General features: G+C 54.6%; 1 protein-coding gene across 1 annotated transcript in view; it reads left to right on the forward strand.

The window, feature by feature from the left end:
- HMCN2 (hemicentin 2) overlaps positions 1-25,520 on the forward strand; it is a 107,576-nt gene that overhangs the window by 61,865 nt on the left and 20,191 nt on the right. The window contains exons 44-76 of the mRNA XM_075120309.1: positions 54-221; positions 1,704-1,817; positions 2,132-2,218; positions 3,094-3,285; positions 3,854-4,027; positions 4,551-4,664; positions 6,416-6,558; positions 7,299-7,449; positions 7,967-8,185; positions 9,049-9,162; positions 10,048-10,235; positions 10,399-10,495; positions 11,908-12,069; positions 12,881-12,994; positions 13,777-13,979; positions 14,072-14,153; positions 15,808-15,939; positions 16,911-17,054; positions 17,208-17,367; positions 18,233-18,357; positions 18,462-18,645; positions 19,030-19,127; positions 19,784-20,062; positions 20,391-20,581; positions 20,670-20,751; positions 21,483-21,619; positions 22,027-22,168; positions 22,993-23,140; positions 23,667-23,794; positions 24,105-24,261; positions 24,522-24,643; positions 25,076-25,240; positions 25,361-25,468. Coding sequence (XP_074976410.1) covers positions 54-221; positions 1,704-1,817; positions 2,132-2,218; positions 3,094-3,285; positions 3,854-4,027; positions 4,551-4,664; positions 6,416-6,558; positions 7,299-7,449; positions 7,967-8,185; positions 9,049-9,162; positions 10,048-10,235; positions 10,399-10,495; positions 11,908-12,069; positions 12,881-12,994; positions 13,777-13,979; positions 14,072-14,153; positions 15,808-15,939; positions 16,911-17,054; positions 17,208-17,367; positions 18,233-18,357; positions 18,462-18,645; positions 19,030-19,127; positions 19,784-20,062; positions 20,391-20,581; positions 20,670-20,751; positions 21,483-21,619; positions 22,027-22,168; positions 22,993-23,140; positions 23,667-23,794; positions 24,105-24,261; positions 24,522-24,643; positions 25,076-25,240; positions 25,361-25,468 — 4,824 coding nt within the window. The remainder of the gene's footprint in view (positions 1-53; positions 222-1,703; positions 1,818-2,131; positions 2,219-3,093; positions 3,286-3,853; positions 4,028-4,550; positions 4,665-6,415; positions 6,559-7,298; positions 7,450-7,966; positions 8,186-9,048; positions 9,163-10,047; positions 10,236-10,398; positions 10,496-11,907; positions 12,070-12,880; positions 12,995-13,776; positions 13,980-14,071; positions 14,154-15,807; positions 15,940-16,910; positions 17,055-17,207; positions 17,368-18,232; positions 18,358-18,461; positions 18,646-19,029; positions 19,128-19,783; positions 20,063-20,390; positions 20,582-20,669; positions 20,752-21,482; positions 21,620-22,026; positions 22,169-22,992; positions 23,141-23,666; positions 23,795-24,104; positions 24,262-24,521; positions 24,644-25,075; positions 25,241-25,360; positions 25,469-25,520) is intronic.

Consider the following 25,520-nt stretch of genomic DNA (forward strand, 5'->3'; position numbering starts at 1 on the left):
TGCTTCCATGGAGACTACTTTGTAAATGAAAGACGATCCCTTTGTCTCTCTAGTTCCCCCTGAGCTTGTTAGGGGAGCAGGGTCAGTCACCAATGTCACTGTCTCTTTGCATGGCGCCCTAACTCTGATCTGCGAGGCCTCAGGCGTCCCGCCCCCATCGGTCAGCTGGTCCTGGGAGAACTCTCCCATCGTCCCTGGCGAGCACACACGCCTGTTGTCAGGTGAGGCATTAATGAGTAATCATTGCTGGGAGGTTTATTCTGGCTGGCTAGCAACCTTGGAACTCAGGGTTTCGCTATGGGGAAATTGACCAGAATTGCTACGGTGCAATGGTTGCTCCGGGATAGCTCATGGAATAACACAGGGAGCTACCCTGGAATAGCTATTGCTGAATAGCTTATTCCTCCATAGTGATTTTGGTCAATTTCCCTACATAGACAAGCCCTTAGACAATCACACTCCAGAGCTGGGAGCCTGTAGGTCACTGCCAGGCTGGGGGTTCTTGGCTCACTCAGCCAGTGTCTCTTGGAGTCACTAGGGGTTGGGCAGGATCCCACTGAAAATGTCTTCAATAAACAAAAGCAAATATGTGGTTTGTGAATGGAAGTGACAGGGGCCTCTGTGGATGCTCTTAATGCTTCCAAGGATCCTCTGACATCTCTGCCAGCGTGTTAGCAACTTTTCCCTGGAAAGCACCAGAGATACCAGGGGTGGAGGGAGAGGGGGGGGAAGGGGGGAGGGAAGCAGGTCTAATTACCACTCAGCATTCAAACTGGTGCACAGGGTTTTAGCTGCCTGACTCATTCAGCAATGACAGGATTTCTGCTAATTTAACCCGCGGGAGCGAGATTGTCTGACTTGTCCAATGAAAAGTTGTCCTCATGAAGGCTATGTCCCCACGAGGAGTGAAGGGTGCGTTCTTTATGAGAAGACAGCTACCCTAGTGGAGACCTAGCAAGTGCTAGCTTTGTCTCAGTGTGGCCGGTTGGAATAAACCCTAGCCGCCCACACACACACTCACTCAGGGTTACCTCAGCCAGCTCCACTAAGGCTTCCTGCTGCGATTGCGCTCTCGTTGTAAATGCTGCTTGTTTCCCAGTGAAGACAAACCCTAAGGAGCAGCGTGTCGGCATGCTGCCCTGGGAGTAGCTTGAGGAGGGAATTGTGACTTGGAGAGAGACGATCTCGTCCCTACTCCCTTCTTGCTCCCAGAGGGTGGTAATCTGTTACTGGCCTTCACTGGTAGCAGTGTGCCACTCCGCCTGCCCTGCCCTGCCATCCCAGCCCAGTATTCAGTGCCTGGTTGCTATGGAGACTGAAGCTATATGGAGAGAGATCCTGGGTTGTATTTGTAGGGTAGACCCACCCTCTGTGTGGTCTGAGGAGCTACTTGTGAGGAAAGAGCACTCGAGAGGATGCCATGTTTGGTTGGACTCCCTGCTGGGGTTAGTGGATACTCCTAGTTGGCTCTACTCTGATAGAGGGGCAGGAGAGAGCACTGTGTAGACCCCTCACGTGTCCTTGTAGACCTGAGGAGGGTGCTCTGATGCTGTGGTGATGAGTGAATGAGAGAGCTGTGACAGGCCAGCTCAGGCGATGTTGGAGACTTGCTAGAACAGGGCAGAAGCCCTGGACCAGGATGTAGTCACTGGTAATGCAGTTCTTTGTTCTTTGCCACCGTGGCTTTTCCCCTTTATTTCCAGGTGGATGGATTCTGAGGCTAACACGCATGCGAGCCCAAGACGGAGGCCTCTATTCCTGCATAGCTAGCAATGCGGCTGGGGAAGCTAGGAAGGATTTCAGTGTGGAGGTCCTAGGTAAGGATGAAGCACTGGGTCAGAAACGCTGTAGATACCTGAGTTATTGCTCTGGGACCTGTCACCATTTCCTCTGTCCGCTTGGTTTTTAATGCTCTGCCTGCTACAAGGTTTCCAGTGGGGATTCTCTGACGTAGACGAGAAGCTAAGTGCTATGCTCACACAAGCCCTTGGGATATGCCCTTCATGTACAACAATCCCCAAATCCTTTGCTCTAAGTGGCTAGAAAGTGGTTTCTTGTCTCTCTTGGTGCGGTTGGACTCCTGGCGAAAGAGTCATCCTGTCTTCCCCTCTCTTTCTCTTTGGCCTTCTAGTTCCTCCCAGCATCGAGAACGCGGGCGAGGAAGACAAAGTTCAAGTGCCTGAGGGTCAGTCGGTCAGCTGGTCCTGCATAGCCACAGGTGAGTGTCCCAAGTCCCGGCTGGGAAAAAGCAAGAGGTGGTTTTAACTCTAGGGCTCTGGGTGGGTAATTATCATTTTGCTGCCCAGCATCTAAGCAAGGAGTAGGCTCTTTTTAAGCGACTTAGCCATCCATGTGCATTTGAGTCCTTTTTCCCGTTAGGGAAAATAACTTGCCTATATCCTGGGCTCCCATGTACTGCAGAGCTGGCTGCATTGGAAATGCCTGGATAGAACCATCATCCTGCTGCCACACTTTTTTCTTCTTTCCTCTGGTAACAAACACGGGAAGATGCATGTTCCGTAACTCTTCAGGGAGCTGATCCCTCCATTCCGGGGAAAGAGACGGAATATGGCATGTGGGTACCATTTATCAGGGTGAAACTTTGATACCAGAGTAAGGTAGAGATGGGAAGTCCTGCCTCATCACAGTGAAACCTTTTGGCCATATGTAGGCCTGGAAGAGGCCTCCTGGATCATTGAGTCCAATATCAGCTATCTGCGTCATACAATCCCATTCGTACACTTATCAAGCTCCATCTTAAACTATCTCAGCTGTTTGTTCCCACTGCTCCTATTGGGAGGCTGTTCCAGAATTTCACTGCTCCAATGGTTGGAAACCTCCCACCCTGAATTTACACAGGGCCAGTTTATCCCCATTGCTCTTGTGGCTCATCCAGCACCCTCTGCCAGCTACTGAGGCTCTCTTCTTAAATCCTAGCGTGGATGGAGAGAAAACTTTCCAGAACTGGGCTCCGGGTTCCAGAGCACTGGTCTGGCTCAGTCCAGCACAGCTGAGCATATGTGAGACAAACGCCAGCAAAGGCTAAGTCGTGCTTTTTTTTTTTTTTTACCTCTTTTACCTTTCACCATACAGGCAATCCCAAGCCGGAGATCACTTGGTTAAAAGATGGCAGCCCTTTGCTTAGCAGAGACGCCTATCACATATCCCCAGACAGATTTGTCTTGCAGATAAACCAAACCACCCTTTCCAGCGCTGGCCGCTACTCCTGCGTGGCCTCCAATGCCGTGGCTGATAAAACCAAACACTATCTGCTAAGTGTTCTAGGTAAGTACAGAGCCGTGGGCGTTCTCAGATTTGACCGGGGGAATGGAATTCAAAACCACTAAGATGTTCCTTCATATGACTTCAGGGTCTGATCCAGGGCAGTGCTGAGCGCTCTCAGCTCCTACTGAGTTCAGTGTGCAGTGAGGGCACCTGCCTTTTAGCAGGAAGGGCCCAGCACCCTGCAGGGTCCATGCCTTTGAGCAATTTGTTGAGCTAGGGGAATAGCTATATCTATGTTTCCAATGAAGCCATGTTAGCAATGAGTGCATTTAACTGTGGCCATTGGTATGGTTTCCTTGGCCATTGTGGTCTAGGCATTATTTCACTTCCACTGGTGTTGGGCGGAGTTGAACTGGCCTCAGAGTTTCTTTAGACATCAGCACTTGAGGTTCTGTTTGCACCAGATATTTTAGTCCCCACTCGGCCAGCTGTCAGCCGGAGGAGCTGAGTGCTACACACTCTGTGGTGGGCGGAGTAAAGTGGTGGAAAGTCTCAGCTGTGACAGAAAGTCTCAGAAATTAGATACATTATCTCTCTCCATTCAAAACCGATCTCTGTTTCCCAATAGTTAGTCCCACGTTTCCTGGGGCGAGCCACGAGGGTGCCACGGACGATGTTACTGTAGTGATCAATAACCTAGTATCCCTGCCCTGTGAGGCCCTGGCCTACCCTTTCCCCACCATCACCTGGCTGAAGGACGAGGTTCCTTTCCAAGCATCCACAAACGTTCGGTTGCTCCCTGGTAACGTATCAATTTCAGTGAATGTGGTTGCTCAGAATCATCCTTGACTTCATGTAACTGCTTCCTGATTGGTCTCACAGACTAGGGACTGGATCTGGAGCCTTTCGCATCTGTGTCCAGTCCAGGGCGATCGTGTGACCAGGGTTCTCTGGCCTGGGGGTGGGATGAGGTCTTGGACCGTGTTCTTACTGGATGGGTGCTGGCATTCCCAAACCCATCATCTCAGCTGATGCCTGCTGGAGCTGTGCCCGCGGGACACCAGTGATCTTATAGGCCTGGAGGCTGCGCTGCAGATGTGACCTTTGCAGCTCAGACTTGAGGCATGTCAGCAGGGGGCCCTTTGAGGAAGGTGCTTTGCTGTGTGTGGACAGGCAGCCACAATTTCTGGGGAATATCTGCTCTTTTCATACCCTGCACTGTGTTGTATTATAACCAGGAATTGTTAGTTGGGATGCTTATTTCTTAACTAAGTGACTAAGGGCTGCCATAGGCTCCATCATGGAGAGTCCTTTTCCCTGACCAGGTGGCCGGGGGCTTCAGATTCTGAATGCCCAGGAAGAGGATGCTGGCAGGTACACCTGCATCGTCACCAATGAGCTCGGGGAGGCTGTGAAGAGCCATGAAGTGAGGGTCCTTGGTATGTACGAAGCCCCTCTCTAAGGCGCTTTGCCAAGGCCCCATGTTTCCATTATTACGGCCGACTTCTGCTCAGACCTGTCTCATGGCTGCTTCTTTTCCTTCTGTCACATGAGTGTTCCATGTGCCTGACGGAGCCGTGGCTTTTATGATATGAACATTTTGGCCCAAGAAGAGATCCTGCCCTAGAGGCCCTTTGCCCAAGCTCTCTGTGTGTCCTTCTCCTGCCGCTCTTGGGGGTATGTCCTACCTGAGCTGAATCAGCTGAGAGAGGGCTGTTTATGTCCAGAAGCAACACCCACCCTTCCCTCCTGGTCACTCCCTTTGTCTCCTGCTCCCACTCAAGGTATCGGCCACTATCGGCCACCCGGTGTGCTGCAGCAGGCCCTATCTCAGCTCATGTTAAACATCTGCCTTCCAATCCCTTCTGAAGAGCCCTCCCTCCTGGCAGCGGAGCTGTGGATTTGTTTTGCACTGACTTGTATGTACTTTGCCTTGTGCTCCTTGAGTCACAGTTCTCCCTGGCACTCTTCACTGGCTGGCTGTTGCTGTGCACACCTACAGCACAGGAATGTGCCTGTCAAGCTGTCAGTAGCTCACAAACATGAGTACCAACCTCAGGGCAGACTGTTGCAAGACAGGGCACAAACCACAGACCGGTTGTGTGTTCTATAATTAGATTTCACCAACCAAGCATCAAATGTAAATTCCTCAAGCACTAAAACAGCCTAACCATGGAGTCACAGACAGTCTCCTTGGGTACTTTGATTTATCTTGTCACTTAGGCAAGCTTCCCTTTGTGATAGACTAAAAATCACAACAATTCCCAGTCCCAAGGACCCGTTGCTTACCCCAGGTTGCTTAGATCTCCTGCCAAAGACAATGCTTGTAGTCAATCCTATAATAAACTAACTAAAGGTTTATTAACTAGGAAAAAGAAATGAGCTATTTACAAGGTTAAAGCAGGTAAATATACACCCACAAATCAGTTAATCTTAGAAGCTGCTGTAATGTGCAAGCTCTATATGTCCTTTAGGGCTAACCCAAGCAAGGTTTCAGAGTAACAGCCGTGTTAGTCTGTCTTTGCAAAAAGAAAAGGAGTACTTGTGGCACCTTAGAGACTAACCAATTTATTTGAGCATGAGCTTTCGTGAGCTACAGCTCACTTCATCGGATGCATACCGTGCATTTGTATTCCCTTCCCCCCAGAGCTCAAGCGGATGGGATGAGTGTTTTGTCTCCTCTTCATGGGTGTGGGGGGAACAATCAACAAAGTCTTTTATCCCCTGATGTTTCACAATGGCTTGTCTGGTGTCTATGGACCTTCTTTTGTTGGAGAGGAGATGACAGCTCTTCTGGTAACTAGTGTTTCACACTGGGTGATGTTTCTCTTCTGACTGGGGGTGGGGGGGAGAAAGGGGGGTTACCGTTTTAGAGCAAACACTTCTATAGTCACAGAGTAAACATGTAAATATCACCTTAGAACAAGGGGTACAGATGTTCTAAATCAGATTAATACACGCAGCATCCTACAAGCATTTCATGAAATCTGAACGGACATTCTCATAACGCTCATATCTATTTAAACAATACTAGCATCCATTTGTCAGTGCTCAGTGAGGCCTAGGGGCCTCGGTGTTAGCTGTCAGCTGATGTCCCAGCATCGCATTGCCCATGTGGCTAGACCAAAGGGCAGGTGTGGTGGGAGATGGTTCTCTGGTCCTGATTGTATTCATGTGTCGTGGCTCCTAGTTCCTCCTTGGATTGCCAAAGATCATGCTTTGGGGGAATTTGCCATGAAGGAGGTGAAAACCAAGGTCAACAGCACCCTGACGCTGGAGTGCGAGTCCTGGGCTGTGCCCAAGCCGACCATACAGTGGTACAAGGATGGGCAGGTGAGGTTGCTAAAGAAAAGGCAGGAGGCCGCCAATGTCGCTAGTGAAAACTCATAACCATTTCTAATGGGCCTGGAGCCTTCCAAAGGCAGAGCCAAGGGGAGGGGACCAATGGGCTTCAGTGGGCCAGGATCAATGGGTCTGCAGTGGGGAAGGCTGGAGAGTTCCCCTGTAGTCTGTCATGACGGGCCGTTTTCATCCTGGGCAGCTATTCTCATTTGTTCAGGCTTCTGGAGTCCAAAGGAGACGGCAGACGTGTGACAATCTGGCCAGCCCCTGTTTGAGCAGGGAGCTGCACAGCAGTTGGGCACGGTCAGTTGCCTAATGATGCCTAGAAATACAACCGAAAAAGCCCCCTTATTGGTCCCTGAGGGGGTGTGCTCTCCAGGTCTGCCTCCCAGTGATTTCTGCCATGAGGGCAGGCAGGGAAGGGTAATTCTTTACTCTGTGTTCTGTTTTCATTTAGATTCATGATCTTTACACTGATTCTCATGAAATAATGTGCTTGTTTAAGGCAATGAAACCCTCTGATGATTAATAGCCAGGTATCTATTGGTGAATGAAGAGCAGTTTCCAACTGACTGGGCAGGGAAGGCACCGTTTGTAAGGCTTGGGGTCTGGATTCTGTATTTTCCTGTGGCTGTTTTCAAGGCTTTGATCCTGGCATTTAATCGCCATGAAAAAGGTTTAACTCTGCCTTCTCCTCCCCCACATCCTTGTTCTGGGTATCTCCTCGCCAGCTCTTGGAGAGTGACGGTCATCTCCAGGTTCTCAGCGAGGGGCAACTTCTTCAGATCAGACCCGCCCGTGTCTCGGATTCGGGGCACTACACCTGCATTGCCACCAACCCAGTGGGCGAAGACGATAAGGACTTCAGCGTGCATATTCAAGGCGAGTCTCTCTCACGGGGTCTCGGGTCGCAAAGCTGCAAATGAGAGTCTGGGAACAGAAGGCATAAGGGGGCTAAGCCCCTAGAATGCAGGAAGTGGAGCGCTAGAAGAGGGGGACGGGGAATGGTCACTGTGGAAGGGTTGTATTTCACCCACAATGCAGTGAGATTCCATGTTCAAGTGGAGCCCAAAGGGCCCAAGTAGCCAGGTTCATTTGGGGCCAGATTCTGACTTCTGTTGGGAGAGGCACAAAGGGAGCGGAAATGGGTTGAGAATCCCAGGCAACAGGCAGCTCCTACCTCTTCCCCATGTGCAGCCACCCACACAGCAGCGTGGCAGGAGGGGACGTGTCCAGAGAGTGCTTTTCAGGGAACTGGGCGAGGAATGCTTCCCACGGATAAGCTGTCAGTTTGGCTAATCCCTCCTCCTTGGAGCCGCTTGCCCCTGCTGGCTGCCCACACGCTCTGTTGGGTCTTGTCCCCAGCGTGGGTTGATTGCTGATGCTTGCTTTCTTTCAGTGCCCCCGCTGTTCCAGAGACAGGGAAATCCCAGCACAGCCTTCCAGCTCCACTACCAAGAGGAAGACCAGGACGGAAAGGTGACAGAGCACCTGGCGGTGACAGTCAACAGCCCAGCTTCCCTGTACTGTGACACGAATGCCATCCCGCCCCCGAAGCTCACCTGGTACAAGGATGGAGAGCCCCTCCCCACTGCGGAGGGGGTTTTAGTATTGCTAGGTAACAAGCTTATCGATGCAAACTTCAGTGTGGTCAGATAACTCCAAAAGCTTCATTTAGCTATTCGACAACTGCTGCGCATTCCAGGTGGAGAGCACCTGCCAGGCTCCCGGGCAGGCCAGGCCTGGCCAGCTAGAATATGTCAGATGTGCCCAGGTGATACACATCTGCTGTGCTAACGGACATTCCAGGTATGGGAGCGCACCGCCCTGGCTGCCAGATGTTTCAGGTGTGCTCAGCTAAAATACTCCAATGTCAGCGTTGCCAGATCTTCCTGCGTGCCCAGGTGATGTACGTCTGCTGTACTATGGGACGTGCCAGGTGCACTGGGGGGATGCCCCTGCTGTGCTGCTGGATGTGCTGAACGGCGCACACCTGCTGTGGTGCCAGATGTTCAGGAAGCCTCCTACGGCTCTGTTAATGTCCCGGAAATGTACGGTGCAGGGACAAGCAATGGAAATGTGACTGTCTCCCCAGTGGGGATCTCTCTGGCCATCTGCCTGCCCTGCTTCCTATCTCGCTGTGTTGCCCTTTTTAAGTGGCTGCCTCCTCCTCCCTCGTTACGGCACCCTTCTGAGTGCTCCAAAGGGGACGGATACATGAGGGTGCCCCTAGCAGGTTCTAATGCCCTTGGGCCCAGACCCGTTAGCTTTGTCAGAGAGGATGTTGGGGGAGGGCACGGCACATTCCACTGCCAGAATGAGTTGTGGCGAAGGCAGCCTTGAGAGCATGTCTATCGATGGAGGTTCGCTGACCCCATCCCGCACGCAAAGCAGCTCCCAGCTCTAGTTCTCTCGCTAGTAGAACTGTGGTTTCCTAGGAGCCATTCCTGTCCCGCTCTCTAACTCTCTGTTGCCTGGCAGGGGGACGAATCCTGCAGATCCCTGTGGTCAGAGCTAACGATGCGGGGAGGTACACGTGCCAGGCAGCCAATGAGGCAGGAGAGGACTGGCTGCACTACGATCTACTGGTGCTGTGTGAGTATCCAGGGGAAGACGTCATGGGGCCAAGGGGACGTAAAAGTGACAGGTCGTCGCTTCTGGGTTCTGGCAGAAAACCGGAGCCACACAGGACCCCGAATGATCTTGAGGAGCTGCCTTCCTCCCCCCGATCTTCCTGGTCCTCCCTGCAGCTGGGCTGAGCTGAGCTGTCAAGGCAACTCCCTTCAGGAGCTGGCAAGCCCTTGTGGGTGGCATCCGTGACGTTGTATTCTTTGGTGTGTGGACGGCGAAATCTGGCCCCGTCCCCAAGCTCTTGATACTCGGGTTCTCTCTGAAGAGCATCAGTCTGGGTCATCGGCTCAGTTGTCCGCAGAAGGGAGGTGACCTGATGTGAGTGCCATTGGCTGGCTCAGAGATCGCTCCCTGGGACTCCTCCCAAGGGAGGGGAGAGGCCGGTGGGGAGCACATAATAAATAATAATTTGTATTGCTAGGGTCTGGACAGACCTAAAACAGAGACGTTCCCTGCATGCGAGAGTAGCCTTCAGCTCTTGTCACACTTGCATATCTGAGACAGTGGTGCCTACTAGCTAGAGCAGGGTATTGGGAGCCAGGACTCCTGGGTTCATTTCCCAGCTCTGAAGCTAACTCACAGTGGCACCGTGTTGTCCCTGACAACAGAGAGGGGAGGAGACTGAACTGCAGAAGCTTAGGATAACAGCAAGGAGCAAAGTGAGATAAGATCATGGGAAGTGAGGGGGAGAGTAGGGGAATAAAGGGGCACTGAAGGATGAAGGCTATTGAGACCCTGCCCTGGTGCTCCATCCCCTTGAGAGGAAGGCCTGGGTCAGACTTCTCCTCCCTATCTAGGAGGGCTGAGAGATGAGCAGCCCATAACTGACCGGTTCTCTCCTGTCCCCAGCTGCCCCCGTTATCCAGGGGAACATGGAGGAGTTGGTAGAAGAGGTGACAGTGATTGCAAACAGCACAGCCCACATGAAGTGTGATGTCACTGGGCACCCAGCGCCTGCAATTACCTGGCTCCACAATGACTTGCCCTTCACCACCAGCCCCCGGCACCAGGTCCTGGAGGACAGCAGGCTCCTGCAGGTCGGTGTCGTACCCAGCAGGCTTTGCAGTGGGTGGAAAGTGGCAGAAAACACGCACCGTTGGAGGTGTTAATGCAGCTTCTCTGGCTGCTGCTCTGAATCCGCCGGCCAGTGCCTGTGATGACTCCTAGCCATCTCAGCAGGGATCTGCTTTCCCTTTGCAGGTGGCTTCGGTCCAGGTGACAGACACTGGCAGCTATGTGTGTGTGGCAGAGAATCAGGAGGGCTCTACAGAGAAGCACTTTGCTCTCATAGTTCTGGGTGAGTAATTCAAGTGGACCCTTCTCTAGATTGGTCCCTTATCCAATTCCTTCTTGGTCAGCCCCTTGGGTCCTCTAATAGTTTATCTACCCAGGCACCCAGTCACTCATCGCTCTCTTGATGAGTTTATCCCAAACCTTTTCTTTCTTCATCCATCCCATTTTTCTCCCTTATCTCCGTAGCAAGTGCTTAAAGCACCACACAGGGAGGCAGACTGAAGGATCCTGGAGAATGCCACATGTCAGGCACACGCAGTAGTACGGGGTTTGAAAGGACTGAGCCTCGATCCTATAGCCTAGGAAAACCTAAGCTAGGAGGACAGCGGTAGCTATGACCAGCAGATATATTTATCGAGATACATTGCAGCACGTTTTCACAAATGGAGGCTCAAAGTCCGTTTGCAAAAAATGTGGGTGCCAAATCGCCCACTTACAGTTGCACACACAAACCGGGTGAAGGCGTGTGCAAATGTCTGGGCAGGTCCCCGGGGAGCCCGTTGAACGTGTGCTGCTGCACCTGCGGGTTTGCTGGTGTGGTTTTTGCAGGCAGGCTTGGACCCCTCTGCTTTTCGAACCCTTGTTCCCTATAGTTCCGGATGGTCTGCGAGCCTTGGGGGCCAGGGCTTGTTTCTTTTCATAAGGTATGTCGACACGGGGCGTGACTGTGGCTTGTGTAGACATGCATGAGTTGCCTTTGGTCTAGCTAGCTCAGGTACCAGAGCAGTGAAGCCGAAGCAGGGCATTCTTCAGCACAGACTCGCCTGCAAGTCCTTACCTAGGATTCCAGGTGGGTTTGTACAACCTGTGCTGAAGTGAACACGGCCACAGCCCCAGTGCTAAAAGTAGCCCAGGTGTATCTACGCGAGCTGCAATCCCACCCCGCGCCTGCAGTGGAGACCTACCCTTAGACTGTGTGTCCGCCGCACCTAACATGCCGAGGCCTGACCCGGTTGGAACCTCTAGGCGCTAGGGTAATCGTAACGACTTCCCATCCATTCAGAATGCAGTTCTGTGCTTGCTTTTCTCCCCGGGCCATGCATCTTCCAAGTCGTGCCACTTTCCAAGCAGTTCCGGTAGCCAGTGTCTTAGACTGAGGATAACGTCCGCACGTAGCGTTGGTATTTCACACTGGCTCCTCTTTGGGCAGCTTTTTACTCCTATGTTCGTGGTTCGGTAGCCTGCTGTTTACACTGACTGCAATGTCCAGACAGGGCTCCTGTCTCTCTGGCCTTCCACACTCTGCTACCTCCAGGGCTGCTGCTTAATATGTCCAAGCTCCAGTCCTTTCTCCTCCCTTGCTCTTTTTGCTGCTTGTTGCTGTATCTGTGGGGTTGGTTCGCACTCGGCATCTACAGCACCTGGATAAATGGGGGGAGATTTCTAATCAACACGTTTTGATTTTGGGAGGAGCAGTTCCACCAAGGATAGTGGGAGCAAACCCCGAAAGCATCACTGCTGTCATCGATAGCAGCCTCTCCCTGACATGTCATGTCCAATCACATCCCACTGCCGAGATCACATGGTACAAGGATGGCCAAACCCTGCCGCTCAGCGAGGAGCTTATCCTCATCCCAGGTGTGTATGGCTGTGCAGGTGAAAACTCAGACTGGTTAATAAGCCAGTGACTTTCCTACCAGAGCTGGCTGGCTGCTTCCTGATGTGAGGTTACATTTCTTAAGGGGCCAGTAACACACTTAATAAACTGATACCTAATACAGAAAGTGTAAGGTTAGAATTTTCAAAGGAGTCTAAGGGGTGTTGACACGCAACTCCTATTGAGATGAATCCCATAGGTTATTTTAAGAATCCCAGCCTGGAGTTGCCAGAGTGGATGATCCCCTCCGTGACACTCTCTGATGGATGGTTTCAGAGGAACAGCCGTGTTAGTCTGTATTCGCAAAAAGAAAAGGAGTACTTGTGGCACCTTAGAGACTAACCAATTTATTTGAGCATGAGCTTTCGTGAGCTACAGCTGATGAAGTGAGCTGTAGCTCACGAAAGCTCATGCTCAAATAAATTGGTTAGTCTCTAAGGTGCCACAAGTACTCCTTTTCTTTTTTCTCTGATGGATGAATCCCATAGGTTATGGGAAGGTTATGGGAAGAACATAGGAAAACTCTCGTCACTCCCTGTAATCAACATGGAAAAATAACCCTGACCTGGCAGCTGAACTGCTGTTATGATGGTTTAGAGGCTGTATCCTGCAACCTCTCTGTGTCTGGGTCTCCCACTGAGCTCAACGGGGCCATGAGAGAGATTTGCATGACTATCCAGATGCAGTGTAGGGAGCAAGCTGGTGGGTGGATGTGGCCAGGTGCTAACTTGGAGCCATGTGGACAGAGCCGGGCAATGAGCCCCAGCCTTTCCTGGCCTTTCCTTGTTCCAGGTTCTCAGATCCTACAGATCCCGCGAGTGCGGATTTCCACTGGGGGGAAGTACACGTGTGTGGCGCTGAATGCAGCCGGCAGAGATGAGAAGCTGTTTCTTCTCCGTGTTTATGGTGAGCAAAGGCTTCCGAGCCTAGTCTGCCTCATGCACTGTGGGCCAACATCTTCCCCCTCAGCCTTTCTGGTTCCATCAGATCAATGGTACTGAAGCTGCAATTTAGCAGCAGAGCACGTGATGCCACACATGGGCCTTCAGCTCCGGCCCAGGCTCCTGTGGAGACCCATCTGTCTGTGCTTGATGCAGGCCAGCTCTGTTCTAGAAGTAGCCTCTGTTCTGGTGCGGCTCCTGGACAGCACTTCCCCTGGCCAGGCATTCACAAAGTTCTATGATTGCACACACACAGCTACAGCTAGTACCTAGTTCGGAAACTTGGTGCTTTGGCAGCTGCCCGCAATGCTAGGATCTCTAAAAGCAAGTGTGCTTTGGGAGTTATACCTATGCTTGAAAGGAGACTATATCCCTATGGGCCAGATTTTCACAGGGCTTGCTTAGTTGCCCTGACAACATTTGTGCATGCAACAGCCTGCAAGGGGTTGCATGCATTTGTGCAGCTGCTGCCTGCATCTGCCCTCCTTTGGAAAGTTGGCCCTGCACATGTGTTTCATGAATAGCCTCTGTATGGTATGGGGAGGCATGCACACATGGAAGTGTGTGTCCTAAATATGCATGCGTGGGGAGGGGTGTAGTATCTTTGCATCCACGGTGGTAAGGATAGCTCCTTAGAAATCTTTGAATTTATCTGTGGGCAGGCTGTTCCCCTCTGTAGGAAATATACTGCCCCATCATCCAGCAATACTAGAGTCTCTTGTCTCTCTCTCTCTCTCTCTGGTAAAGTTCCCCCCACCATCACACAGCCCCTTGGAGGCCAGAAGGAGGGCGTGATGGTGCGTGCCGGAGAGACTGCTGTTTTTCAATGTGAGGCTGATGCTCTGCCAGAGCCAGTGGTCACCTGGTACAAGAATGGGCACCAGCTGGCACTAGGGAACGGTGCTCGGACCCTGCTGAGAGGGCAGAGGCTGGAGATTGAAAACGCCCAGGTAAGGTTAGGTCGTACCTAGGGAAACCGTTCCACCTGTTCAGCCTTCCATGCCCTGTGTGCGAGATTTCGACGACTTCCTCCTTCTTGCAGGTGTCGGATAAAGGGCTCTACAGCTGCAAAGTCACCAATGTGGCTGGGGAGGCAGAACAAACCTTCACGCTCACCGTCCAAGGTAAGAGAAGAGGGTCTAAACCACGTGCCTCCATCCGTTCTCTCCAGATTGTCTGTCTCAGGAGACCTGGGACTGGGGTTGTGAGAGGGTGCAGGTCAGGGCTGAGGTTAATTGGCAGATCTGGAAGTGAGACCAGTAACACCAGGCCTGTCTCCACTGCCCTACTCCCTGCGCACTGAGTAGGGGAAGTTAATCTGCATCGAGCTTTTCGATAGAGGAAAGGTCAGAAGTCGGGCTGGCCATTGCCTGTTTAAACTGCTTTGGACGGAAAGTTGGGTTTTTGACTCAGTGAACATTTGTGTGAAAAGTGTCTGCTTTCTGTGGAGCATTTATATATATGTGGGTCAAAAAACAGAATGTCCCAAAACTATTTGCATGCTGAAATGCTGCCGCAGTGCCCCCTGGGAGTTGTAGTTCTGGTGCCTCGTGCTTCTCTTCTCTATGGGGCGGGCTCCCCAGCTAGACTTTGGGCTTCTCTATGCTGCACTGCAGTGCAGACTGTCAGGGCGTGAATGCCAGAGCACGCCAAAATGTGTCATTCTAATTGCCCTGTGTGGATGCTCCTGGCCCAAACTAAAAGGTACCTTGTTTGCATTAACACAGTCCTCTCTGAAACGGGACTACGCTACTTTGAACTAGGTACCTTTTCATTTGCCCAGCAGCATCCATACGGGGCAGTTAGAACGTAACATTTTGGTGCACTCTGCATTTCGCACCCCTGTAGTCCACACTGAGGTGCAGTGTAGATATAGCCTTCATCTGCCATGATGCACCACCCCCACTCACCAAGATGGGAGACCACGGGAGATGTAATTCAACCAGAGAACCTGGCTTATGGGGGAGATGGGAAGCAGGAGGCAGCGCAGTGGCCATCCATTTCTGATTTTGATTGTTCTCTGAAACGCAAAGTTTTTTCCAGAGGAAGAATCCCCATTTTTGTGACCAGTTCTAGTTCGATGCTAGTTCAGTGCTGCAGAGCTGTGACCATGGACATGGTTAGTGCTGGGGAGAGGACCGACTGGGGCAGATGGTCCCCTGGGCTCTGCAATCCAGATCTCGATTTCAAACTCCACTCCTAAAACTTGAGGGCTCTCAGCTCTGGGGTTTTAACTTCAGAGGCCAGGCAGCTGAAATGCAGGTCAGGGATGAGTGTGAGCGCAGTCCCCAAGGAGGAGGAGGAGGATGGTAACAGCCCCTCACAGAGCCCAGTGGGGCTTGGGGCCAGTGTGCAGCTCCAGACACTCCTCTCTCACTGACACCCACTGAAGATGGGAGTCACTTTTTATTTTAGCGTTTTGTGCTGTGCCTGCAAGTACAGCCCCTGCAAGAGGAGTGCTGAGTAGGGAAACAGAATGGGGCAGTACATAGGGGACTCAGGTTCTGTTCCTAGCTCTGCTGCCTTGAGCAGGCTGCTGCCTGACTGTGTGCCTCAGTTTCCCCACCTGTACAATGGGAACAATGGCACTCCCCCTGGCTTTGGGAATTCTGGGTGAAAGCGCTTAGTGGTGTTTACTGTGTGTCTGAGCCGGGGAAAGAGCTGCTCCGTGGCTGTGCTTTATGAATGTGATAGCAGCGAATGCAGAGGGGTCCTGGTGTCCCTCAGCTCCAGCGGCAGTGACTAAGCCTCCCTGTGTGTTCTGCTTCTCTCCCAAAGCCCCCCCGACCATCGAGAATCCACACCAGGAGACGGTCTATGGAGCCGTGGGGAGCCTCCTCATTCTGACCTGCAAGGCGGCCGGTGTTCCCCCTCCTGCCATCAGCTGGCTGAAAGATGGGGCACTGCTGGGTAAGGAGGCCGCATCACTGCATCAGCTGGCTTGATGGGCTGCTGGGAGAGCAGGGCTGGGTGTTAGCTGAACATAGCGTACACAGCTAGAGCATCTAGCAGGGAGGGGTGGTTTCTGGGTTTAGAATACAGGACTGCGGATGCAGGGTTCTGGGTTCTGTTCCCAGTTCTCATGTCAACTTGCTTTGTAAGCGGAACTGCTCTGTGCCTCAGTTTCCTTCCTCTAAAGTGGGGATTCCCCACTCACCATGTGTGGGGATGAGGCCTGGGTCATTCATGTGTGTGAAGTGCTTTGAGATCTAAGGCAGTGACAGACGGGCATATTATAATTCATGAAATAAACACCACGGCGTATGCAAGGCCATCTTTGGGTGGGTTCGTGGTCTTGTGTGCTTTTCATGAACTCTTGTAAAGCCTTGGGGGTCTATTTACGGAGCCAAAATCATGTGAACTCTGGTTCCCTTGTGGTGTTTCAGTTCTGGGGTAGTGGAAATCGCTGGCCGACATGGTATTTAGATCCCTGCAGAATTAAAGTCTCCGGATAATATAAATGCAAGTACCAGGATATCTGGCTTTATTTGGGCTTACCCCAATCCTACTGTGTTCGACTTGAACTGGAAATGTGCAGTATGCAGCCAGGGACATGCGTGGGCGTCTAAGGAGCCTGATCTTGATTTTGTGTGGTGAAGTTTTCGTGATCCCGATGATACATTGAAGCGGGGTCCTGGTGTTTCATGCCCATGAGCAGAAAGTTCCCAGCGCTGCGTAGGGCAGCGCTGCTGAGTCACCCCAGGAAGAGCGAGAGGAGATTGGGGTCCCTAGGTCCCGCTGGGGGGAATTCCAGTGGGAAAGGTGGGAAGCCTCCTTGCCAGAGGTGGGTTGTGGACGAGCAAGCCCGAGGGAACCTCCTCAGAGGAGAAATCGAGTTCTCTGTACTGGTTTTGGAACGATGCGCTCTCTTTCCCCCTCAGAGAACAGTGTGGAGCAGGGAGTGGTGTCCCGAGGTGGGCAGCTGCAGATCAGCCGCTTGCAGCCTTTCCACGCGGGCCGGTACACCTGCCTGGCACAAAGCCTTGAAGCAGAGGCCCGCAAAGAGTTCGTCGTCTTGGTGCAAGGTGTGTGTGGCATTGCAGCGAGCAGGCTGCCTCCAAAGGGGATGGAGACAGATTGTCGTGGGAGCACTGGGGCCTCTTGAGGATGTGGTTTGCGCTTTAAAGGGGTCAGGTAATTCCTCTGCCCTCCAGTCACATTCTCCTCTCTCCACTCAGCGGTGCCCAGGATCCTGAGCGCAGGCATCCCCAGTGAGCACAGTGTCCTGGAGGGCACTGGGGTGAAGCTGGAGTGTGAAGCGGAAGGACAGCCGGCTCCAGAAGTCACTTGGTTGAAGGATGGGAGACCACTGGAACTGCATGCTGCCCCTCGCCGCCGGTATGCCTCTTGTTAGGGCTCTGGTGCTGCAGAGGGGCGCCATGGCCCAGTGTGCAGCGGCTCTCAAAAAAGCGAAGAGAATCTTGGGAATAATTAGGAAAGGGAGAGATAATATGACAGGAAATATCGTATTGCCTCTGTATAAATCCAGGGTACACCCACACCTTGAAGATTGCGTGCAGATCTGGTTGCCCCATCTCAAAAAAGATATATTGGAATTGGAAAAGGTTCAGAAAAGGGCAACAAAAATGACTGGGGTATGGAATGGCTGCCATAAGAGGAGAAATTAATAAGACTGGGACTTTTCAGCTTGGAAAAGAGACGACTAAGGGGGGATATGATAGAGGTCTATAAAATCATGACTGGTATGGAGAAAGTAAATAAGGATGTGTTATTTACTCCTTCTCATAACTCAAGAACTAGAGGTCACCAAATGAAATTAATAGGCAGCAGATTTAAAAGAAACAAAAGGAAGTATTTCTTCACACAACACACCATCAACCTGTGGAACTCCTTGCCAGGGGATGTTGTGAAGGCCAAGACTATAACAGGGTTAAAAAGAGAACTAGCTAAGTTCATGGAGGATAGGTCCATCAGTGGCTATTAGCCTGGAGGGCAGGGATGCTTTGCGTTGAGTGTAATGCTTGGCTTAGTGCACATAGCTTGAGTGGCTGGTTCTGGCAAGGATGATGCCTGCTACTTAGGTCTCAATGAATTAATCCTTTAGCTTGAGTCGGGGGGGACTTTTGCTTTCGGCACAGAAGGTCACAGGTTCGATACCCAGGCAAGGCCATGGTGTCTGTGTATGTGTGTGGTCCTTGTGGGTTCTGCTGACCTGCTGAGTCTTCTCTCTCTGTGTGTGCAGGCTGTCTCCTGATGGCAGCTCCTTGCTGCTCAAGGGGCTGCGGGTGTCTGACTCGGGGGCATACACCTGCCTGGCTCAAAACAGGGCCGGAGAGGACACCAAGCTCCACATGCTGAATGTCCTAGGTGAGTGATGCATGCCGGGTGGTGCAGGGCACAGGTGGGGTTTGCTGCTGGGCAGGGGGCAAAGATTAACCCCCTCAATATCAACCCCTTCTCCTCCCCCTCAGCTCCCCCTACTATCGAGCAAGGGGCCAACGACTCTGCAGTCATCACCAGCGCCCCCTTGGGGCTTGTTACCATGGAGTGCCAAGCACGGGGCTCCCCTCCCTTACAGATCAGCTGGCTGAGGGACGGACTACCCCTCCCTCTCTCCCACCGGGTGAGGCTGCTTTCCGCAGGACGCACCCTCAGGTAAGAGAGGAGGTTCCCGAGTGCTTTCCACTCTGGCCAAAATCCTCCCCCCGTACTCATGCACTGTTATGCCTGGCTGCCACTGCCCACTCCAGAGGTGGCTGCATTTCAGTGGAGTGTTGAACATCAAGGAGCCTGAGTTTCAGAGGTGCTGAGCACTCACCGCTCCCCCTGGAGATACAGCAGGAGCTGCAGGTTCAGCCCGCTGGGTGCTCTGGAAGGCTGGGTGCTTTGGAAAGGCGGCCGTATGCCATGCGGTGTGCGCTCAGCTGTCCCGTGGCAATGGCACTGCAAGCAGTGGGGAGCAGAAGCCACAAGCTGGCCTTCACGTGCTCTGAATTGATTTATCATCATCTTACCCCACTCCCTACCCCGGGGAGTTAGGATCTCTCCGGTGCAGGACTCGGACACTGGAATCTACACCTGCGTTGCGTCCAGCCGGGCGGGAGTAGCGGAGCGAAGCTTCATCCTGCAGATCCAGGGTAGGAGGGGAATGTCACCTGTGTAACCGAGGGGTCTGCTGAGGAGGGCAGAGCCTGGAGTGTGGGGGGGAAAGGGGCGATTGGGGCTGAGACAAGAAGAAAGCATGGAGAGGGGTTGGGGAAATGCGGGTGGTGGGGAAGGGGTGTATGGGAGAAAGGGGCTGGGAAGTGGGGGGGAGGAGAAACTGGCTAAATGCAGATTTGGGGGATGGGTCACTGGCTAGTTGACTGGAGGGGATCACTGGAGAAGAAATGAGCAAGGGGCAATGCAGGGTGTGATGGGGAATCACCGTGACGCTGATCATGGAGGGAGAGATTGACGGAGATGAGGGGCCCCGTCTGTTACTGTCCAGAGGATGGAGGAGAGGCAGGATGGACAGCAGAAGCAGACCCAAGCCAGGCTGCCAGTGCGTCAGAGGCTGTATGAGGCTGTCTCCGCTCACTGCGAATGGTGCTTTGCAGAGTCACCTTCTGTTCGGCTGCCTTGGGCAGCGTCTTTCCACTGTAGGCCCCTGAACTGGGCGTCCACAGCCACGCCTCTCAGGAGACAGAAGGTGCAGCCTTAGGTGAGGGGGACAAAGGTGTCATCTGAAAATGACAGGTGAGGCCTCCTCTGGCCCCGGTAACAGACGCCTGCTGCTTCTGCCTCCCTGCAGTGCCTCCAGCCCTAGAGCCCTCGGAGAGCAGCGAGACCGTGACCGCAGTGACCGACTCTGCCGTGACCTTCACTTGTGCAGCCAGCGGGTCGCCACTGCCCACTCTGACCTGGCTGAAGGATGGCGAGCCCCTGATTCTGCAAAACAACCTGGTGCCCAACGGCCCGGGCACAAGGCTGTACCTGGAGTCGGTGCAGCCGGCCGATTCGGGCGTTTACTCCTGTGTTGCTGGGAACGAGGCCGGGGAAGTGAGCAAACACTTCCACCTCTCCATCGTGGGTACGTGCCTGAGCGGCCTGTCGGCAGGGAGGCTGGAAGGGGGTGAGGGTGGGGGGCATCAGGAGGGATGGGTGAGGGGCAAGCAGGCTGGGCTGATGGGGCTGAGCTGGGGGGCATGAGGAGGGGGATGGGCAGTGCCCAGTCTGTTCTCTTGGATTCAGCTCTCTAGTTTCTGGGCGCTAAGGGCCAGACTCTCCCAGGGGCATTCCTTTGGACTAGCGAATCTCTGCGCTCAGTCCCAAGGAGGACCTTCCCCCTCTGCCCGCCTGCTCTCCCAGGCCCCTGTCCGGAGGAGGGGCGGTGAAATCAGCCCTGCCGTGCCTTGCAGAGCCCCCGCGCATTGAGGATTTGGCCCAGCCCACGGAGGTGGCTGCCACCATTGGGGCTCCCTTAGAATTGCTGTGCACCACAGTTGGCGTGCCCGCCCCCAGCGTCACCTGGGAGAAGGATGGCCGGCTGCTAGCCAGGCCCGGGATCGTGGCCAGGAACGGGAGCTCCCTGCGGATAGAGAGCGTGCAGGTGGGGACTTCTCCCCCGCCCTTCCCCCTTCCCTCCCTCCATCCCTGAGTTTTCACCTGAGCTTCCCCTCCCTTCTGGCCTTTCTCAGGCAGACGATGCTGGCTTGTACACCTGCCTGGCTGCCAACCCTGCTGGGGAGGATGGCAAGAGCTTCTGGGTCAAGACACAAGGTACCATTGCACAGCGGGGTGCCTGTGGCTAGAAAGCAGGCAGGTCGCACAGCGGCAGCAGCCAGCCTCATGTCTGCGCTGCCATCAGAAGTGACTCCTGGCCCCTGGGAGAGTGGCGGGGTGGGGGTGGGGCAGAGCTGGCCACATCAGCCTCTAGCTGATGGTGGGTGGGTGAGCTCACCCTGCTGGCTTCCCTTTGCCCAGGGAGGGGAACGGATAGTGCCCCCGGAGGGAATGGGTTGGGTTGAATGGCATGAAATGCAGGGTTGGCATCAATCTCCACCATGCAGCAACCTTGGTGGGTCCTGGTTTAGCGCCACTGGAAGGCAGCTGTGTTCCAGCAGGACCAGGCTGGGTCTGCGAGTGGGGACAGGGGCCTAGATGTCTCCTATAACTGGGGTGTTGGGGGATGTACCGCACTCTCCCCTGGTGGGAGCCTTTCAGGATCATGGCTGGGCCCACAGATCCTGGTCCTCTCATGTGCCCACCCTTCTGGATCAGCGAGGTGGAAGGGGGATGTAAGTGCCTTGCTTGTGAGCCTGGGGCTGGGTGACAGAACAAGCAGGGTTAGCACAAAGCGGAGCAGCGAGGGCTGGGGCATTTCTTGGGCGGTGGTTGGTAGGTGGGTGTTACCATTCGGGGACGGTGCCCTCTCTCCGGCGCTCCCAGTTGCTCATGGGCACGATTCCCCTTCCACACATGCCTGACCCGCTTGGCTTGCATCCCTGCAGCGCCTGCGAACATTCGGGGCTCCAGTGAGACGCGCTCTGTCACCGTGCTGGCCGGTGGGCAGCTCTCCCTGGAGTGCCCTGCCGCCGCTGACCCGCCACCCCGCATCGAGTGGCACCGAGGGGGCTCCCTGCTGCAGGTGTGTAGTTGGGGTGTTCGCCAGTTGCTGTACGTACCAGGCTGGGCGTGCATGGCAAGGAGGTTGGAGGGAGGGGCTGACGTCTCAGCGAGGTGGCGCTGACTCCCCATATCATCTTCCTGGCAGTGTCAGGGCCCAAGAGATTCCCTCCCACTCTCTGGGGTGCAGCCAATGCACAAGGTGGCTTCCCATCACTGCATGGCAGGGGACTGAAGCCCCTGCCCTGGGGATCCCTCCGCGGTGCGTGTCCCTTTGATCAGCCGCCCCCCGCCTGGCTCGGCTCTGGCCGCTAAGCAGTGCAGATGCTGCCTCTGGGATATTGAACCAAGGCCACCAGACTCATTGCCTGTGAAGCCTGCGGTCTGGGCGGCGCTGCTGATGGGGTGTTTGTCTCTGGGTGCTGGCAGGAGGATGCCCACGTGCGGTTTCTGGCCCAGGGGCGCTTCCTTCAGATCCAGCCCATGGGAGTGCCTGACGGCGGAGAATACAGCTGCACAGCGAGCCACGCGCTGGGGAGAACCAGCCTGCGCTTCCACGTGGAAATCCAGAGTGAGCAGAGCTCGGGGGGCCTGTGGGGAGGTGTGAGCCCCCAGTTCAGATTCCGCGGCGCCATCAGTTGCTGGGGCTCCATGGCAGATATCAGAGCTGGGCTGACTCAGACGCTCTGGCCCTCGCTTTCCTTCCCGGAGTTGGGTTGGTGGGATACGCTGTGTGATGGGATCCCATTTATCAATGAGCCATCTCCCCATCAGCAGAGGAGTGGACAGGCTCTTGGGAGTCCCTCCATTTACACATCTCATTGCATTGGCTTGGTTAATTGGCAGGAGCCAATCCCTGTGCAGCATGTTCTGTCCACGGGCTGTCTGCCTTCGACCTGCTCGTTACCTCATCTTTCCATTCCCGATTTACCCTGTCCATCGTTGTTATCTTGTTCTTGGCCAGTGGTTCCCCGGATGTTCCCTCCTCTGGCCTTGGCCAGCTCAGCGAGCCCGTCTCTCCACTCGCTGGCCCATTTCCCTATCTTCGTTAGCACAAACGTTCTCGTTTCAGCCTCCTCATCTGTGCGCCTCTCTAATCCTGTCTTCCAAGAAATGAGGCCTCCCCTGGGTTTAATTACTCATCTCAAGCCAGGCCTATGTGGGAGTGAATGAAAGAAGGAGGGGTTTCAGACCCCCCCCCATCCCCAAAACATTGGGAGCCCTCCAAACTTCTTCCTACCCTGCTGCAGCACCAGGCTCACAGGAGCAGAAGTGGGCTCTGCGCTGCCCCTGGACAGAGGGGGCTCAAGGGCAGAGCAGTTAAGCACAAACTCCACAGTTTCTCTTACTGTCATTTTCCAATGCCTCGCGCCCCCCGTGATTTTTTTGTTGCAGCTGCCCCTGTGATAAAGCCGGGCCCCTTGGCTGTGAGCACCACTGTGAACGAGTCCGCTCTGCTGCCCTGTGAGTCGGAGGGGCAGCCCACGCCCCAGCTCACGTGGAGGAAGGATGGCCTGCTCCTGCTGCCTGCTGCAAACCCCAGGTACGCGAGCCCGCTGTGCTGGCGGCGAACCCAGGGCCGTTCCGCAGCCGGGCTCTCCCATCAGTTTGAAACCGGCGGTGGGAAAGCAGCTGCTTCCCGTCTGTTTTCTCCGTGGTGCCTCAGCACGGCCAGTGGGCTCAGGTTTGTAACTGGGCTGCTGCACGGGCCTGGCCCCTTGCAAACAGCGAGGAACGGAGCCTCGCAGGCACCCACGTGAGGCAGGGGCATTTATTACCCCCACTCTAGGCTGGGGGAGCTGCGGCAAGGGGAGAAGAAGGTCCCATGGCCAGTCAGGGGCCAAGTTGTGAACAGAGCCCAGGTGCTCTGACACCTAGCCCTGTGCTTGGACCACTCCTCTGTGCTGGTGGTGGCCACCTCTGGGCCTGCCATACGATGGCTCTGGTCTGCTGGCAAGTGTTCTCCTCTCCCTCAGTGGCTGTTTTCCTATTTGTCTGCTGCTTTCTGTCAATGAGGCATTAAACCAAACTGGCTGGTGGCCTGATGGATTCACCTTCCCTCCCCTCAGGTTGGAGCTCCTGTCAGATGGCTCCCTGAGAATAGACCCAGTTCAGGTCCAGGACATGGGACATTACCTCTGCGTGGCATCTAGCCCTGCTGGGTCTGACCGCCGAGGCCTGGATCTCCGAGTCTTAGGTAAGGGGAGCGTGAGGCGGGAAGGGACTGACCTGGGAATGAGGCAAGCCCCTAGGAGCCTGGCGTGCAGGGTTCGCATCCAGCCGTGCTGCATGGATCTCAGACAGCCTCTGCTCTGGATACCACCATCTCCTTTTTCCTACACATGCCGGCGTCCCCTCTCCTTTGTTCCAAGGGGTCCCTCTGCCTCCTGCTGGACTGGCCCAAGCCAATGCGCTCCCCTCTCATTAATGCCGCCTCCCTCCAGCAATGCCTCGAGCTGATTGGAATCCACTCCTGAACCGATTGCGTCTGTCTCTGCTCCTCACAGTCCTTCCTGCCATTGCTCCGGGGCCCGCCAACCTCACCCTGATGGCCCACAGCCCGGCCTCGCTTGCTTGCGAAGCTACTGGCCTCCCCAAACCCCACGTGACCTGGAAGAAAAACGGGCACCTCCTGAACGTGGACCTTCCACAGAGCCCATACAGGTACCGGCGCCATCCTTGCCATGCATGCTGCCGGCGGGGTGGGACGCTCAGGGAAATGTGCAGAGCGAGTCAGGTCCGGTGGCTGGTTCTGCTGCCATTTTGGTTCGCTTGCTAAGCTGCTTCTGCCATTGTACCCTAGCTCCACCCTGTACACAGCTGGCCCAGGCCCTCTTTATCCTGGGGGCCACTGCTGACCTTAGTGGGGCAGGATCTGGTCCTACGTTTGTGGCTCCCCCTCACCCAGGCACTCTGTGTCTCAGGTTACTGTCCTCTGGCTCCCTGCTGCTTGCCAGCCCCAGCCTCCAGGACACGGCACAGTTTGAGTGCATCGTAAGGAACCCCGCAGGAGAGGCTCGCAGGCTCCTTGCTGTTGCTGTGCATGGTGAGTGGCTCTCCGGCATGCAGTGGTCTCACCTTGGGACGGCCTTTCTGAGCTCTTTCCATTTCCCGGCGCTCAAATCGCTGACTGAGCTCCGGCCAGTGCTTTCCCGGCACTGGCGTCCGGGCTGGAGCCCCAGTGACAGCGAACACAGAGCCGTGCTCTCTGGGCGAGCAGCCTGGGTGAGCCTGCGGAATCCACTGGGGTGGGGGGTACACGCATGCAAGTGTGTGCGCGCGCCTTGGTTCTGCAGCTCAAGCTGCAGCAGCTCATGTGTTTAGCTCTGGAGGTCCCCACTTCAATCCCTGGTGTGTCGGCCAAGATGATGGCTGTCACACATGCTTCCCGGAGTCTTGCATCCATGCACAGAGGGGAGAGTCTGGCTCCTACTCTTCGCTGCACAGCCCCTCTCACCTTGACTCTCCCCATTTGCAGTCCCTCCCACGATTGCCGACGATCACACAGACTTCGCAGCCACCAGGATGTCCCCAGCAGTTCTGACCTGCTATGCCTCTGGGGTGCCGGCACCAGCTGTGTCCTGGAGCAAGGATGGAGCCCAGCTGGGAAACCGAGGCAGTGGCTACCGCGTCTTGCCGACAGGTATTAGCAGCACCACCCCATACATGGATGTGTCAGCAGGGGCAGGGCAGCACGCTCACCACCCAAGAGGGGGCACTATTCACCTCCCGCCTCCATTATTTACTGCTCCTGTGTTCCCAGGTGCTTTGGAGATCAGCCATGCTCTGCCGATTCATGCCGGGCGCTACACTTGCATGGCGAGGAACGCCGCTGGCATGGCACACAAGCATCTCCTCCTGACAGTGCAAGGTACCCGGAGCTGCCAAGGCCACTACAGGCTGGGGGGAAGGAGGCGAGCCCC

This window comes from Caretta caretta, chromosome 16 (genome assembly GCF_965140235.1).
Source record: "Caretta caretta isolate rCarCar2 chromosome 16, rCarCar1.hap1, whole genome shotgun sequence".
NCBI lineage: Eukaryota > Metazoa > Chordata > Testudines > Cheloniidae > Caretta > Caretta caretta.